The sequence below is a fragment of the Lepidochelys kempii genome, chromosome 8 (assembly GCF_965140285.1).
Source record: "Lepidochelys kempii isolate rLepKem1 chromosome 8, rLepKem1.hap1, whole genome shotgun sequence".
NCBI lineage: Eukaryota > Metazoa > Chordata > Testudines > Cheloniidae > Lepidochelys > Lepidochelys kempii.
The window spans coordinates 89,856,391-89,874,491 of record NC_136387.1 but is presented as its reverse complement, the minus strand read 5'-3'; the positions used below and the strand labels follow the sequence as shown (position 1 = coordinate 89,874,491).

The following is an 18,101-nucleotide window of genomic DNA, read 5'->3' as shown; positions in this document are numbered from 1 at the left end:
ATGGGGCGGAACAAGTTTATCTGCTGCTGGATCTTGGTGGAGCCAAGCACAAGGTGTAGATTTTATGGATGTAATAGCACTGGCTATGTTTATGTAAAAAATTCAGCTGCAGCTGGCTTTTTACCCTTTCCTGTGGAAGACCTAGGGAGAGAGAACAATTTATGAGAGGAAAGGTCAATGGATTCCTGCTGTGAGGGAGTGTATTGTATATGGAGGTTTGGAATACAGAAAAGGTGCAGTGATGTGCCAGCTGCATTGAATAGTTGGGGATAAAATTAGGGTGGCAGGCTGTGTGCATAGTGGGAGTCTTAGGGGTGCAGTAGGTACTGGGATGTAGTACACTCACAGGGAGAAGAGGTTGGGATGTAGTAGGCTCTCAGGGAGAAGGGTGCAAGTGGGAGTCCTGGTAGCAGTGGCATTCAGTGAGACCGGGGTAGCAATGTAGAGATCCTGGGACCATGGGCTGGTGGACAACAGTGGAGCCCCAGGGTCAGTGGGTGTAGGGGGAGGAGGTGCACTGTGCAGGGGGGTACAATACAATCCCAGGCTCAGTAGGTGAATGAAGGAATGTACGGGGGGCAGGGTACAGTGAAGTCACAACCTCAATCACTGTGTGGGGAGAGAGAGTGCACTGAGGGGCAGGGTAGGGTACAGTGGAGTCCCAGGCTCAGTGAGAGGAAGATGGAAATTGGGGTCCTAGGCTCTGTGGGTGGGTGTGTGGGGGGGGTCTACTGCGAGCAGAGAGGGTGCAGGGGCATACTAGGCTTGGCGTTTGGGAGGAGCAGGGTCTACTGGGGTCAGTTGGCTGGGGTGCCACAGTGGGATCCCAGGCTCAGTGGGGGGAAAAGTGAAGGGGTGGGGGGAGCAGAGGGTGAGGGGATGGGTTTGAGGGGTACACAGGGAGCACTGGGGCCCCAGGCTGGGGGTGGGGAACAGTGAGGAATGGGTGGCCCAGGGATGGGGGTGCACAGGGTACTAGGCTCAGAGGGGCTGGGTGTACAGGTGCAGGGGTGCACGGGGGTGAGGTGGAGGAGGGTGCCCCAGGCGGGGATGAGTGGGCTGAGGGTGCCTGGGCAGGAGCTCCAGTGTGGGAGGACGGGAGGCGGGCTGAAAGGTGTGCGGGGCAGGAGTTATGGGGGTCGTAGTGCACGGGGGCGGGGGGAATAGTGGTGCCTCAGACGGGGGCGGGGGGTGAGGTCGGGTTCAAGGATGCGGCTGGCTGTGGGCGGGCTGAGGGATGCGAGGGCGTTGGAGAGCAGGGGGGCTCGGCGTGCACGGTGGTCGCGGAGCAGTGGGGAGCGAGTGGACGGGGGCGGAGAGTGGGGGGGCTCGGAGCAGTGGTGCGCCAGGCTCGGGGGCCACGGGGGCGGGGTGCGAGGGGGGAGAAATCGTGTCCCAGGCTCGGGGAGGCGCATCATGGTGCCTGGCTCTGGTCCCGGCTCTGAGTCCCGCGGACTTTCCTAGCCGCTGCAGCGGGCTGCCCCGCCCCGCCGGCTCGCCCGCCCGGCTCCCTCCCCCTGCGGGCTCGATGGCTCTCTCTGGCTGTAAGATGGCGGCAGCAGCAGAGCCGGGCACGGAGCTGTCCGGGGCTCCGCGGGAGCCGGGGCGTGGGGCGCAGCCGGAGCGCGGCGGGAAGGCGGCGCCCCTCAGCCCGCCCGCGATCGCCAGGCGGCTGGAGAGCGCCCGCCGGGAGCTGAGCAACAGGCGCAAGGTCTTGCTGAGAAACCTGCCCGAGGAGAGCAGCAACCAGGTACCGCGGCGCCCCCGCTCCGGGAGAGGAGCCAGCCGGGCCGGGGGGACCCCAGAGCCGACACAGGGCAGGCAGGAGGCGGCCGCCATTCTGTGCCCTCCCAAGGGGAGTCCTGGAGAGCGGATCCTCGACATCGTCCGGCCCTTCGGGGTCCCGCTCCTAGCCCGCACACAGCGCCCCCCCGGTCCCGCTCCGAGCCGTCTTCCCTCCTCCTCCGCACACAGCCCCCCCGAGTCCCGTTCAGAGCCCCCTTCCTCCCCCCCTGCACACAGCGCCCCCCTCCGGGTCCCGTTCCGAGTCCCCTTCCCCCTCCCCCCTCCGGGTCCCGCTCCGAGTCCCCTTCCTCCTCCCCCCGCACACAGCGCCCCCCTCCGGGTCCCGCTCCGAGTCCCCTTCCTCCCCCCCTGCACACAGCGCCCCCCTCCGGGTCCCGTTCCGAGTCCCCTTCCCCCTCCCCCCTCCGGGTCCCGCTCCGAGCCGCCTTCCCTCCTCCCCCGCACACAGCGCCCCCCGGGTCCCGCACCAAGCCGTTTTCCCTCCTCCTCCGCACACAGCCCCCCAGAGTCCCGTTCAGAGCCCCCTTCCTCCCCCCCTGCACACAGCGCCCCCCTCCGGGTCCCGTTCCGAGTCCCCTTCCTCCTCCCCCCGCACACACACACAGCATCCCCCCTCCGGGTCCCGTTCCGAGTCCCCTTCCTCCTCCCCCCTCCGGGTCCCGTTCCGAGTCCCCTTCCTCCTCCCCCCGCACACAGCGCCCCCCTCCGGGTCCCGTTCCGAGTCCCCTTCCTCCTCCCCCCTCCGGGTCCCGTTCCTAGTCCCTTTCCTCCTCCCCCCGCACACAGCGCCCCCCCTCCGGGTCCCGTTCCGAGTCCCCTTCCTCCTCCCCCCGCACACAGCGCCCCCCTCCGGGTCCCGCTCCGAGTCCCCTTCCTCCTCCCCCCGCACACAGCGCCCCGCTCCGGGTCCCGTTCCGAGTCCCCTCCCCCCCGCGCACACACACAGCATCCCCCCTCCGGGTCCCGTTCCGAGTCCCTTTCCTCCTCCCCCCGCACACAGCGCCCCCCTCCGGGTCCCGTTCCGAGTCCCCTTCCTCCTCCCCCCGCACACAGCGCCCCCCTCCGGGTCCCGCTCCGAGTCCCCTTCCTCCTCCCCCCGCACACAGCGCCCCCCCTCCGGGTCCCGTTCCGAGTCCCCTTCCTCCTCCCCCCGCACACAGCGCCCCCCCTCCGGGTCCCGTTCCGAGTCCCCTTCCTCCTCCCCCCGCACACAGCGCCCCCCTCCGGGTCCCGCTCCGAGTCCCCTTCCTCCTCCCCCCGCACACAGCGCCCCCCCTCCGGGTCCCGCTCCGAGTCCCCTTCCTCCTCCCCCCGCACACAGCGCCCCCCCTCCGGGTCCCGTTCCGAGTCCCCTTCCTCCTCCCCCCGCACACAGCGCCCCCCCTCCGGGTCCCGTTCCGAGTCCCCTTCCTCCTCCCCCCGCACACAGCGCCCCCCTCCGGGTCCCGCTCCGAGTCCCCTTCCTCCTCCCCCCGCACACAGCGCCCCCCCTCCGGGTCCCGTTCCGAGTCCCCTTCCTCCTCCCCCCGCACACAGCGCCCCGCTCCGGGTCCCGTTCCGAGTCCCCTTCCTCCTCCCCCCGCACACAGCGCCCCCCTCCGGGTCCCGTTCCGAGTCCCCTTCCTCCTCCCCCCGCACACAGCGCCCCCCTCCGGGTCCCGTTCCGAGTCCCCTTCCTCCTCCCCCCGCACACAGCGCCCCCCTCCGGGTTCCGTTCCGAGTCCCCTCCCCCCCGCGCACACACACAACATCCCCCCTCCGGGTCCCGTTCCGAGTCCCTTTCCTCCTCCCCCCGCACACAGCGCCCCCCTCCGGGTCCCGTTCCGAGTCCCCTTCCTCCTCCCCCCGCACACACACACAGCATCCCCCCTCCGGGTCCCGTTCCGAGTCCCTTTCCTCCTCCCCCCGCACACAGCGCCCCCCTCCGGGTCCCGTTCCGAGTCCCTTTCCTCCTCCCCCCGCACACACACACAGCATCCCCCCTCCGGGTCCCGTTCCGAGTCCCTTTCCTCCTCCCCCCGCACACACACACAGCATCCCCCCTCCGGGTCCCGTTCCGAGTCCCTTTCCTCCTCCCCCCGCACACACACACAGCATCCCCCCTCCGGGTCCCGTTCCGAGTCCCCTTCCTCCTCCCCCCGCACACAGCGCCCCCCTCCGGGTCCCGCTCCGAGTCCCCTTCCTCCTCCCCCCGCACACAGCGCCCCCCCTCCGGGTCCCGTTCCGAGTCCCTTTCCTCCTCCCCCCGCACACAGCGCCCCCCTCCGGGTCCCGTTCCGAGTCCCCTTCCTCCTCCCCCCGCACACAGCGCCCCGCTCCGGGTCCCGTTCCGAGTCCCTTTCCTCCTCCCCCCGCACACAGCGCCCCCCTCCGGGTCCCGTTCCGAGTCCCTTTCCTCCTCCCCCCGCACACAGCGCCCCCCTCTGGGTCCCGTTCCGAGTCCCTTTCCTCCTCCCCCCGCACACAGCGCCCCCTTCTGGGTCCCGTTCCGAGTCCCCTTCCTCCTCCCCCCGCATACAGCGCCCTCCTCCGGGTCCCGCTCCGAGTCCCCTTCCTCCTCCCCCCGCACACAGCGCCCTCCTCCGGGTCCCGCTCCGAGTCCCCTTCCTCCTCCCCCCGCACACAGCGCCCTCCTCCGGGTCCCGCTCCGAGTCCCCTTCCTCCTCCCCCCGCACACAGCGCCCCCCTCCGGGTCCCGTTCCGAGTCCCCTTCCTCCTCCCCCCGCACACAGCGCCCCCCCTCCGGGTCCCGTTCCGAGTCCCCTTCCTCCTCCCCCCGCACACAGCGCCCCGCTCCGGGTCCCGTTCCGAGTCCCCTTCCTCCTCCCCCCGCACACAGCGCCCTCCTCCGGGTCCCGCTCCGAGTCCCCTTCCTCCTCCCCCCGCACACAGCGCCCCCCTCCGGGTCCCGTTCCGAGTCCCCTTCCTCCTCCCCCCGCACACAGCGCCCCCCTCCGGGTCCCGTTCCGAGTCCCCTTCCTCTCCCTCCCCCACACAGCGCCCCCCCGGGTCCTGCTCTGAGCCCCCTTTCCCCTGCGCACAGCGGCCCCTGAGTCCCGCGCCCGAGCCCCCTCTCCCCCCGCCGCACACAGGGCCTCCCCGGGGTCCGGCTCCGACCTTTCTTTCCCCTCCCCACTCAGCGCCCAGCACCCCATGGGTGCCTAATTATACTTTCTCACTTGACTTGTGAGAGTTTACCTTCCTTTCTGTTTTCCTCGGTAGGATTTGACATCCAATTGTTAAAGGATGTCTTTTTTTTATCTAACTGCCTCTTTTACACTGTTTAACTATGACCGCACTCTTTGGTCCTCTTATTGTTTTTATTTTATTTGGGGTAAGCAAATAGTTTGAGCCTCCATTATAGTGTTTTTTAAAAGTTTCCATGCATCTTCCAGGCAGTTCACTGTTTGTGACTGTTTCTTTTAATTTTAATACCTTCCTCATTTTTGTGTAGTTCCCTTTTTTGTAGTTAAATCTACTGTGCTGGGTTTCTTGGGTATTTTCCCCCCTGAAAGGATGTTAAATTTAATTACATTGTGGTCATCATCATTACCCAGTGCTTCAGCTAGATTCACCTCTTGGAGCAGATCCTGTGTCCTGCTAAATCAAGGACTAAATTAAGAATTGCCTCTCCCTTTGTGGGTTCCAGGGCAAGCTACTCCAAGAAGCAATCATTTTTGGTGTCTAGAAATTTCATCTCTGCATCCCATCTTGAGGCGACAAGTTCCCAGCGAATATGGGGATAGTTGAAATCCCCCATTATTATTGGGGGTTTTGTTTTTGTAGCCTCTCTAATCTCCCTGAGCATTTTACAGTCACTGTCGTCATCCTGGTCAGATAACTGGTAGTATATTCCTACTGCTATACTCTTATTATTCAAGCATGGAATTTCTATCCATACTAATATTATGCTTCAGTTTGATTCATTAAAGATTTTTATTATATTTGACTTTATGCTTTCTTTCACATATAGTGGCACTCCCCAACCGGCATGGTCTATCGTTCCTGTATATTTTGTACCCTGGTATTACCGTGTCCCATTGCTTATCATCATTCCACCAACTTTCTGTGATGCATACTATATCAATATCCTCATTTAATACCAGGCACTCAAATTCGTGCATCTTAGTATTTAAGCTTCTTGCATTTGTAAATAAGCACTTATAACTTTTGTCAATATATAGTTGTCTGCCTCCATGTGATGTCGCTGAATGGGACTCTCTTTCGTTTGACTGTTTCTCGAGTTCTTATCTGTACTTTATTAACTTCTGTCCTTTCCTGTTTACTAGGATATAAACTAGCACCTTTAATAAATCATCCCCTAAGGGATGTGTCTGTCTGAACTGTATGCACCTCAACACCTGTCAGCTTTCCCCCAGCCCTTAGTTTAAAAACTCCTCTACAACATTTTCAATTTTATATGCCAACAGTCTGGTTTTGGTTCCTGCTCAGAGCCCCCCTCACTAACCCCTCACACACAACACCCATCGAATCCTGCTTAGCCCCCCTCACTATCTCCAGGGGGATCCTGTTCAGAGCCCCCCCACCCAACCTTTGCACACTGTCCCCCACAGGATCCTGCCCAACCCCCACCCCTTACTGTCCCCATTGGATCCCATTTGGAACCCCCTCCATGGGGTCCTGACTAGGCCCCCTCACCACGGGATCCTGCTCAGAGCCCCCTATCCCAGCCCCTTGCGCATAGCACTCCTGCAGGATCCTTCTGGGGCCCCTAACCCCCCCCCCCACACACACACACTGTTCCCCATGGGATCTTGCTCAGTAAATGCCCTCACCTGCACCATTGCACATGGTGAACCCCCTTGATATCCCCACTTAGTGGCTTTTCTCCCTTGCACCCTTACATGCAGGGCCCCACAGGATCCTGCTCAATCCTGGCCCACCCTCTTGTGCACACCACCCCTGGGGATTCTGCTCTGTGACCCCCTCACTCACCCTCTCTCATGCAGCACTCCAAAGGATCTCACTCGTTAATCCCCTCAAGCACAGCACCCCTTAGGATGTTGCTCACTTCCAGCACACTGTGCCCTTTTGGATTCAGAATAACAGATCTACCTAGGTTTCAGAGTGGTAGCCGTATTAGTCTGTATCAGCAAAAACAACGAGGAGTCCTTGTGGCACCTTAGAGACTAACAAATTTATTTGGGCATAAGCTTTTGTGGGCTAGAACCCACTTCATCAGATGTATAGAGTGGAAAATACAGGAGCAGGTATAAAAACATGAAAGGGTGGGAGTTGCCTTACCAAGTGTGAGGTCAGTCTAAGGAGACAATTCACTTAACAGCAGGATACCAAGGGAGGAAAAATAACTTTTGAAGTGGTAATGAGAGTGGCCCATTTCAGACAGTTGACAAGAAGGTGTGAGTAACAGTAGGGGGAAAATTAGTATTGGGGAAATTAGGTTTAGGTTTTGTAATGACCCAACCACTTCCAGTCTTTATTCAGGCCTAATCTGATGGTGTCCAATTTGCAATTAATTCCAGTTCTGCAGTTTCACGTTGGAGTCTGTTTTTGAAGTTTTTTTGTTGAAGAATTGCCACCTTTAGGTCTGTTACTGAGTGACCAGAGAGGTTGAACTGTTCTCCTACTGGTTTTTGAATGTTATGATTCCTGTCAGATTTGTGTCCATTTATTCTTTTGCGTAGACTCTTTCCGGTTTGGCCAGTGTACATGGCAGAGGGGCATTGCTGGCACATGATGGCATATATCACATTGGTACCTAGGGATAACTAAATTTGTGGTAGGGTTTGGCAAAGGCTCATCAGTGACATGACATTGTTTTACTCTGGGCATCCCTTTTCAGGAACTATTTTCCATACAAAAGTATAACGTGGCCCTGAATAGTTCACTCTTCTGGAAAGTTTTAGGAATGCTAGCCATTCGCTGAGACCTCTGCCCCAAAACTCCACTTGTTCTCTCCTTGATCATATATGTGGGCAGTAAGGCAGCCCTAGTCCTGTTCACCTGGCGGGTCAGAGCACTATGTGTCAAAGGAAACACTCCTGCGGTTAATATCATGGTTGGTGAACATGTTTAGGAGAGGAGGGAACTGCATGATTAACTACTTCTGTCACATTCAGTTGAGGGCCCAGCTCTCTTCTTCCATCCTTAGGATGATGGTACCACAGTGGAAGAGACCCCTTCCCATGCAAAAGGCACATGTTTCCTTATGGTTCTTTTTCTGTCTAAGTAGTAAATCCAGATTTAGAACAGCCCTCTACTCTGCATGCTCCTCCTGCAGTATCTTGCGTTTTGAGCAGGTGACAGTCTGGTCAGAGAAATGGTGGAACAAGCAATGGACTCTGTACGTCTGGCCTGAGGTAGAGGAACCCACAATGAGAAGTTTCATTTTGTTTTAAAATAATGTCCTGGACAACGGGTGGACTATTTTGTACCTTGGGGAAGTTTTGACCTAAGCTGGTAAAGATAAGCTTAGGAGGTTTTTCATGCAGGTCCCCACATCTGTAAATAGGGGAGAACTTTACTGGTTTGTTACCAGTTCCTTGCTTCAGTCAGCCACAACATGCAGTGTATTGCTAACCTCCATTTCTGTGTGGTTATCTCAAAAAAATGAGTGCTGTATGAACGGGTGTGTCATCCAATAAAATATAGCCTGTGGGTGTACGGAAGGTTGTGGTTAAATTAGCTCAATCTGATATTGCTTGATTAGGCAACCAGTGCCACAAGGAGATAATGACATTGAAGGTTTTATTGACAAATATAACACACTGGGAACTTTTTGTAACATTTTTATGGTGCCTACATGTGCCTCAGTTTCCCTCTGTATTTTGCATTGCAACGCAGTGGAGGCAAAACACTGTTCCAACAGTGCAGGAGACAAGGTGGGTGTGTCGCCTCACTGTCTGGGTGGAATGACTGGGTTGTTAAAGAACTGGTTGAAACCGACCTAAATCAACAGAGGATCCAGAAAGACAATGAGAACCCTCAACGACTGAACAGTCAACATCGAACAGCAGGAAATCCTGGCAGGCAGAACATGTGCACTGAGCTGGAGGACAAAGGAGAAAAAGTTATCTGGTGATGGGAATAAGAGCCGCCCTTTGGAGGGATTCAGCAGCTCTCACTTGAGTCTAAGGGCAAAGGGAAGAGATCCAAAAATGCAACCCATCATTGCATGGCTTGGCCAGGATGGACTGTGGGTTAACCTTTGTCTCTCTTTGCTATCCCAAAGTCTTTCAGATTCTGTATGGCAGGTGGCTAGTAAATTGTTACCTTGTTTTGAAAAGGCTGCCTGGAATAGTTGCACTACTCACTGAGAGCATTGTTATCTGAAGTGGTACCGTGCATGCCTCCCACAGGAGTCTGGTTCAGCTAGATTGGCTGTAGGAGCCACAAAGAGAAACAGGGATTGCTGGTGCCTGAAGGCCGAGTCTTGGAGGCCCTGGACCTGCCCCTGTGTGACTGTGTATACCCTTGGGATTTGGCACACTAAAGCAGTCACTCCAAAGGGACTGATTGCAGGCTGGGGCATAGACCAGACCCTGTGCATTTATGACACAACCAAGGGACAATAACTTGTAATATGAAAGTCTGTCCATTTTATAATGATTATCTGGTATGAGTAATGGCATAAAGACATATGTCTGCCCCCTCCCTCCGTCCTCAAGGACCTTGTACTTTTCACCTATTCCACCAGCAAGCCTGGCAGTAATGACCAAGGTGTCCAAGAAAGTTGGTGATCCTGGAGAATAATTGGAAAATGTATTGTTTTAACCTTTTAATATGATTGAGCTAGCAGCATTAGTATGTAAAGCGAGAGTTGGAGTTTTGTGGAGGAGGAACTTCTTGTCCTGATATGGTTTTGAAGTGGGCATTGAATGTTCATGATAGCTCATGTAAGTACAACTATATAACAGATTGGCATGTTCTTTTAAAAGTTACTGTGAAATTCACTGATTATCAAATTATTTCCCTTGGTAAACTCTGTGTGGGTGTCTTCTTTACTGTTGTTCTGTTGAAAAGATCTGCTGGAGCCATCACTGTCCCTACCACTAAATTGTAGGGAAAGGAAAAGGTAAAAACAGCTGAAAATGCAGCAGAGTATTATGCTTCCAACCACTGTTTCTGAACCTAATTATCCCCTTGTATTAGTTATTTGGTGTCATTGTCTATTGTTGTTGCAGCTAGAACTGGTTAAAAATGTCCATTTTTTTTATGAAATATGGCTTTTTTATCAGAACAAAAATTTCTCCTAGAAATGGCCAACTTTGAATATTTTTATACAAATATTTGTACAAAATACAAAATATTTTTACATTCATCAAAACAAGAAGGCCAATTTTTTTTTTATTTTGGGGTGTTTATTAAAAAAATTTTGAAGAAAAATTTCAATGAAAATTTTTTTGTTGAAATTTTTCACAGAAGCAAAAATCATTTCATCTCTAGTAATGCCATGAATAACCATAATTTAGGACAGACATTTACTAACATGTAATTGCTGCGTTCCCTTTGGTTGGAAACTCCCCAACTTTATTCCAGACTCCACTAAGTTTCATATTCAGCATTAATAAAGTGAATAAACTTATTCCAGTATATATATAAAGGTAGTGGCTCAGGCAGTATTAATCAATGTAATCCATATGTTAGTAAACCCATCAATGCTGACAAGCTGGTAGTGTTCAGATATTTAAAAGAGATACGACTTTCTGTAATTTGTAGGTTCTTCAGTCCGGTGCTCTTGTGTCTGCATCAAGTTAAAGGGAGGGTCTCTCTTTCCTGTGGTCCTGTGACAATTAACCACCATACAGAAGAAAGCAGCAGTAATAAGCAGTATAAAAAGCTCCAGGGTGAACATACTGCTCAATGTTGTAAGGTGCTGAAAGACCTAAACTTCCACTGACCCCAATGAATCAATATATCAGTTTGAATTTCTTAACCTCATTTTGAGAAACTCTTTCCATCCAAGCCCCTCAGGTGGAGCTGCAACTGGAAATCAGAGGCATGGTAAATAGCCAGTATTTTTATACCAGTGTTTCCAGTGGTTTATTTGTTGAGTTGCAGTGAGGGCTTTGTCACAGAATACTTACTACAGGCAAACCAATGGAACCCTGTAAACAGGGAAAAGCGGGCATTGATGGTATATAGCACTTTGCAGAATCAGGTCCTTATTGAGGTGGAATCAGGCTTGACCATACATACATACATTATTGGTTACAAAGATGAATATGTGTAAGGGAGACATTTGCAAGTGGATGTTTTCCCCTGTTAATGAGGCTATATATTGACTGTGTACTATGCTCCTTATCTCCAGTTGCACCTTGAAGTTCTGTCTGAAGTTCTTTGGTGGAATGACTCTCAAATTGAGGTTAAGAAACTTTACGTGCTTCCCAAGGCCATAGAGCAAAATGTATCTTGGTCATGAAGTTTTTGAAACTTTAATCACAGCTGTGTAGACTATTATAGATTGTGATTAAATATAACTTGTTTGTTTGGGTTTTTTTTTTTTGCTACCTCCTGGCCACAGATGTGGAGATGTCCAGATAGTGTGGTGATGAGTATCGTATATGAACCTCAATAGATGTTAGAAAGTTTCCCTGTCCATGCATCATCTAGTAACATCTGTTTTTCTAAGAAAATATAGAGCCTTTGCCTCTACAGGAAGAAGATTCTGAAGAAGCCGTCCAGTGCAGTCTGCAGCACCTGATGAAAAAGACTAATGAGACAATGCCGGCCTACTTGGGGCATAAAGTAAAAGTGTGGAAAGAGAACAGGAAAAAATCAAAAATGTGTACTAAAGAGTCTGCCTGCTCAGGGGCATGTTGCTTAACCTGCATACCTTTTCTTGCACAACTAATTCTTATTTCTACAAGCAATTCCACTTGCTATTGATGTGAATAAGGGATTTTTAGATTGGGCCCTTGATGAACGCTTAACCACTACCTTCATTGTCATCCTTGAAAGTCTGCACTTCCACCACTCCTCAGTTCACAGCTTCAGCTGCCGTGCTCTCCAATCATTTGCCCACTTAAATCCAGCATGTCCCAGTTACATACATTTTTTGTTCTGCTCTTGTTACCAAGTTCCCAGTATGCACCTTCATTTGATTCCTTCAGCACATTATTTTATCTCATTGTTCTTGATATGACAGACCCTGGTACACACTGTTGTAAATTTTCCATTTTAGCACAGTGTTCCTGTTTACTAATAGACAAATGCATGTTGTAAAAAATTTGGTTCATTAAACTCACATGTACTACGGCTGTCACCTGTCTGAAACTCTGGTCCAAAGAGTGTACGTGCTTTAACTTTTGGTTAGTTTTCTATTGTCAAAATTGTAAAATCGGTTGGAAATTATTTGATACCAGGCCTGGTGTTACGTTTGTTTGTCAGCAGGAGTAAGACTGTTAATCAGTTCCGCTGTTGCTTACAACAATGTACTTTTTTTCAAAATCCTTTTCTACCATATCACCTGTGTGAAAGCTGTATTAAAAAATAGCTGTTCAGGTGTTCCTCTAACAGATGGTCAAGGTTCCCCAGTTTCACTCAGACTGTCCTTTCTACTCACATGCTAGGCGGGAGAGGTATTCTGTTGACAACAGGCCTCGTTCTCGAGAATGTAAGATGCCCAGATATGACTCCTATGATACTTCAGACTTCCAAGTTATAATATATCAGTGACTTTTGCTAAATCAGGAGCTCAGTCTGTAGACTATTTCTTTACCATTATCGTCGCGATTGGGAAAATATAGTCAGAGTGCACCAGAGTCCCAATCACTTCCCTAGTTTTCCATGGAGCTTAGCTGGCCATGTCGAGAATGTTGAGCCACTTGTGAGCAGCAGCATCCTTTTACAAAGCTTGGTCTCTAAAGAAATGCTCCTTCAGTCTTTGTAAAGCACACTCCTCCGCATTTAGTTGTCCTTACAAAATTGGAGTGGTGTCATCTGTTCTTATTAGTCAGTTTATTGCTTCATTACTACCCAAGGTAAAAAGGCAGGAGACAAGATGCCAAAGAATCACAGGAGGACAAGGATGTAATTATATTCTCCAGGGTGAGGCAAGAAATATATCTGTCCCCCCCGTCCAATATTCAATATTTTTACCAAACTATCATATGGTGCATCTTTCCTGGCCAGAAAAACGTATATCAGAGTGTCACTATCATAGATAGATTGCCACTGTAATGTCAAGCCTTATCACATAGAGACTTACAGGCAACCTTGATCATTTAATGGTTGCTTATTTATTGTGTGTTGGTGTTTGGTGATCTAGCAGCTACCTCATTGCAAGCAGTCTCCTGCTATTAATCTGTCTTCTGGGGTGTCTCTGTGCTGTCAGTTGTGAGGAATTAATATATTTGCACTGTTGGAGAATACAGCTGCATGAACTGCTATGCTAGCCACCATGTTGGGAATGTCCATGATGCCCTCAAACATACATCATTAATTGAATGATTTTGGAACTTGTATAAAACCTCCAAGAGTGTTCTTAGACACAGGTAGGCACACTGGAAAGTGCCCATAATTCTGTGCCCTGAGAACTGTGGAATAGCTGTGCAGAACTTCCATTATACAAATAGAGTTGTAAACTGCTATATAGACAAGATTTGATTTTACTAGGCTGCATTCTTGATAAATGGTAAATTAGGCTTCTGTTTTAGTTTTGTGCTTATCCTTTGTGGATTATGAGATTTGTTTCTGATTTAGTTGTCTCAAGGTTCTTAATTGTCTCATTAGTTAGTCCTCATCAGTACCTCATTAATTTCAGTATAAGTAGTTGTATATGAATTTGGTATAAATGAGCAGTTCAAAGACATTGATGTCATGCCAGTTAGAATCCTTTATAGTTAATATCAGAATTGAGGGCTTGGTTTTCCTTGTTGCTGAAATTTGCAGCAAGATCTCATGACTTTAGTTTAGGATTAGGAGTCTGAGTAGAGCTGTTTGGTTCTAATGCCCCCTGTCTGCTTTTCTAAGCTAAAGTATCAAATGATTCACTTGCTCTGAAAGAGAAAGGTGTTTTGCACTAAATGGATTATTTTTAAAAGCTGTTACATTGTTCTATTGTCATGCATATTTCTGCTTTTATCCTGTGGTAATTTCTGCAACTAGAGGCAATATCTATAATCTTATGGAAGGGGATTCTCTCCTATAGCAAAAGACACACGGGGGAGGGGAGTTGCAGGAGGACTGAAATCAATTTTTCATTTCAGTTCAGTGATTTAAAATTTTTTTTGACAACCTTCCTATAGCTTGTCAAGCCAAAAAAGAGACAGCTCATTTAGGAATCTGTCAGAGGCAGGCGCAGTCCATCTGGGATGGGGATTTACACTGTGTTTGCGGCTTGATGCCAGGTGTCCACTTATTGTTAGTGTCCATCTTTGATCCAATGGCAGGTTGCTACTTAGTGCTATGCCATTTTCATCATTTTTCTCCTTTCTCTCAGGGTTATGCACAATGTTTCCTCATTGCTTTTTGACTGGAAATTTTTAATGAACCCAAATAATTTGAAGGAATATCGTTCTTCCACTCCTTTGTGTCCTTGTGAAGTAGCAAGTCCCTTTGTTTCTCAGTCTCTCTGCGGTCATATTGCTTGTATGTGAAAGGTTTACTGTGCTGGATAACTAGTACCTTTCTTGCCCTAGGCTGTCTATGCTCTTTTGTTTGCTGCTTTTCTTTGGTGTATTGTTTTTCTCTTTTTTACTCCCTCCAGTGCGCTCCCCTATTTTTTATCTTCTATTTAGTTTACATGCTCCCCTGTACACCTACTATGGTGATCTAAAACTATAATTCCCTACAACTGTGCTTATCAATACTCTAATCTGGCTCGGCAGATAAGGAAGTGTTTGTTTTTCATTCCTTATGCAGGACAGTCCTTGGGAAGCTAGTGTTGTCATATCTTAATCAATATGCTAGCTCTGTTTTGATAGTTCTGTGTGTTATGACAAAAATAAATGGGTGTGAGAGAGTCCATAGGATGGTTGCTTCTTAGGTTTGTAATTGGTGTTGCAAACATGACTTTGAATATCCAGAGAAGGACCAGTCAGTGTGCATTAAACTTTTGCACTTCCAAAGAATAGGTTGTGGCCCAGAATTGCAGACTTGCCTTTCTTTCTAGCTGCATAGATTATCCTGCGAGTGAGGGGGGAATGGTGTGGGTAAAATCTTTAGAGCCCTCCTCAGAGTGGCCACTGCCCATATACCGTAAGCAGGTGAAGGGGATCTCCCTGATCTTGCAGCCCTTACTTATGTGAGTAGTTCAACTGAAGCATGGAGTGAAAAATTGCAAATTCCTTAAAGTGGGGAATATGTCTTTGTATGTGCTAGTACAGGGCATAGCACAATGAAGCCCAATCTTGATTAGGGCTTTTGGGGTGTTAAAGCCCTTCCTGTTGTTTAATATTTATGACTGTGTCTGGCAACTGATGTGTGGTTAGAGGAACTGAGCATCCTTAACCTAGCCAGTCATTAGTTTACAGGAAATAAAAAAATAGTACAGTTCATTTTGTTTTTTTGTCTATACCTCTATTAATACAATCTAGTGCTGTATGTTGCATTTTTTATACTGTAGCAGATGGTCTCTGACTTTTCCACAATAACTAGCATATATTTTTCCTGTTTAGCAAATTTTCATATTCTCTTGCTTGGTTCCTTTTCCAAAATTGGTTTATTTTATACCTACACTGAACTGCACTTATCTGTTGACCCGTTCATTTAAATGATCCAAAACCTTTTGAATCTTGATGCCTAACTCATTATTTTCTGTGTACTGTCTTGAAACTTGAATGTCTTTTTTCAGGCAGTTTTCCACCTTTCTGCTTTGACTGCCTGCACCAATGAAAACAAAGCCTTTTCTAGTTAGGAAAAGATTTTTTAAAAAATTGACTAGCCAAAATATGTTGTTTTGCCCAACTAGTTTAAAAACAAAATTTGTTCCCATGTCAAGAATATGTATGTGAAGTTTCACCATGCAGCCATTTATTAAGGACCAAGTTATGAACCATTAAAGTAAGGTTTATATGGGCACCTTCACTAGACTCATTACTATAGGAACCCTGACAGGCACCATTATAATTGTTTTTAATTTTTGTTGCTAAAATAACATCCTGTGCAATGTTTAAACATAGCAACAGAACTTATGTTTAGCATGCCCTGAGGTTCACAATAGAAAAATTGTCTTTTATAAATGGTGGTTGGATATTATTGCATACATTTGTTTGGATTAGTAGTTCCTTGGCGTGAAATAAGCTGTTTATTTTTAAAATAATAGTATGAATTGTGCTGGGACAATAGTAAGTTGGGTGTGTCTATTCTTGGTATGTTTACCATTATACTTTTTTTAAAAATTCAGACAATAGGGCATACAGACACTTCTCTGGAGCAAACATCATTCCCTTTAAGAGATCCAGATCTCAGAATGACAATATACGATGAAAAATAAAATCATAAAGAGAAAGTTAATATTTCATCCAAGATCAGGCAGGACAATTAGTCATGTGTGCAGGAGTTGAAGTATTTTAAGCGCCGTAGAGAAAATAACAAATTTTCCACCACATAAAGTTTATCTAACTGTTTATAGTGTTTTTAGTCTTTTTTTTTTCATAGCCCACGTCATAGAATTTGTTTTGGCTTTTAAAGGCTATTTTATTTTTTTATTTATTTATTTATTTTAAAGGTTATTTTCTTATTTGAGCTTTAATTATACTCATGCTGTGTAGATTAACTAGTGAATGTTTGTTCAGGGCTCTGAAGATTTAAGGAACTGTGTAAGAGCTAAATATTATTAGTTTCCCGATTTTTGTTTCTGTCCCAAGATGTTTAGCTCACAGTTCCTGACATAATCCACATGTTTATGTGTATATCCATCATACTAAAGGAGGCAAAGCCCCACTCTGAACAAGAACAGAATACACAAGGGAGTTGTGTCAGACTGGTCTTGTCCAGGATACAAGCACACATTAACACTGCTTTCGCAACAATAGAGATTGGAGGAACACCTATGTCTGTTTCTAAGTGCCAGCTATAAGTTACTCACAGGAGTATAATTATGCCATGCCTGCTCTGCCTCCTGTACAGAAGTGCATATTGCCATTAATTACAGCTTTGTCTTAGGTTGTTGATATGATACACTAAAATACTATGGTAGTTGTCAGCTATGTCTAGAGGAGTCTTTTCATTTGTAAATAAGAGAAAATTCCTTTAGTAGAGGCAGTTTTAATTTTATTGTTCTGATTGCCATTAACCTGGTTAGATAAACACCATTCATTGGGGTTAAATGAGGGAGCAGTTAAGGACTTTGTATATCATGAAAGCTGGAAACAATAGAATCCATAGCCCAAGGTTCTGGGCCATAAGGCCAGGCCTGAGCAAGAACTAACCCAGGAAGAATAAGAGTATTCTCTGGGAGTGGTTGAAAATGCAGGGCTTAAGGGGTAGTTGTTGTTTAACATGCTTAATGCAATAGTGCCTGTGAGCCAACCAAGAGTGGGGACCCCATTGTGGCCAGGCACTGTACAAACATTCAGTGTTTTCCACCGAGTGCATCCGATGAAGTGAGCTGTAGCTCACAAAAGCTTATGCTCAAATAAATTGGTTAGTCTTTAAGGTGCCACAAGTACTCCTTTTCTTTTTGCGAATACAGACTAACACGGCTGCTACTCTGAAACCTGTACAAACAGAGTAATAGATGTTCCCTGCCTCAAAGAGCAGGTTGTTGGTGCGTCTGAGAGAGAGAGAGAACACCCAGACAGCAGCAGTAGCAGTGGTGAGCATGGCCCTGAATGGGAGCAGAGACGGAGCCCTGTGGGCATAGAACTGACTGGAGGAAATTGCGAGCACGCAAACTACCTGCTTTGTTTTCACTGTGTCCAGAGAAACAGGACTTCGTGTACATTCTTTGTACATAAACAGGATTGCACCAAAACATATAGTGTGACGGGGTCAGGACAGACAGCTATAGGAAAGTGCTCATACTGGGTGCTGGGAAATGGGCCCCAGGATAAGCAGGTCCCTTTTCCCCTGGTAATTGAACAGGGGTTACTCCAGGTTAATTAGGACACCTGGGGCCTGCCAGAACCTTTTAAAAGCTTCCCCTCCAGTCAGATAGGCACGCACAATGGCAGCTGTGGGGAGCAGGCATGCTACTGGAGGACCAGACAGCCTGCCCAACAGGGCATATAGCCCTTCTGGGCACCAGAGGTTTGGGGGAAGAGACCCCGCCAGAGGGGAGAGACTGAACTAGGTGTCTGGCCTATTGCCGTCACGCACAGAGGAGCTACCAGAGACTAAGAGGCTCCTCTCCCCCTCCCCTGTCAGGG

General features: G+C 49.0%; 1 protein-coding gene across 6 annotated transcripts in view; it reads left to right on the top strand.

Moving 5' to 3' along the window:
- The first annotated feature begins 1,413 nt into the window (after positions 1–1,413).
- Positions 1,414–18,101, top strand: part of RAVER2 (ribonucleoprotein, PTB binding 2) — a 57,839-nt gene continuing 41,151 nt past the window's right edge. For 4 of the 6 annotated variants that reach the window (XR_012160455.1, XM_073357439.1, XM_073357440.1 and 1 more), the window contains exon 1: positions 1,414–1,750. Coding sequence is in view for 4 of the 6 variants with exons in the window: in XM_073357439.1 (XP_073213540.1) it covers positions 1,529–1,750 (222 nt within the window). In the remaining 2 variants the exon portion in view is untranslated. The remainder of the gene's footprint in view (positions 1,751–18,101) is intronic. The other 2 variants (XM_073357441.2, XM_073357442.1) reach the window with 2 other exon arrangements.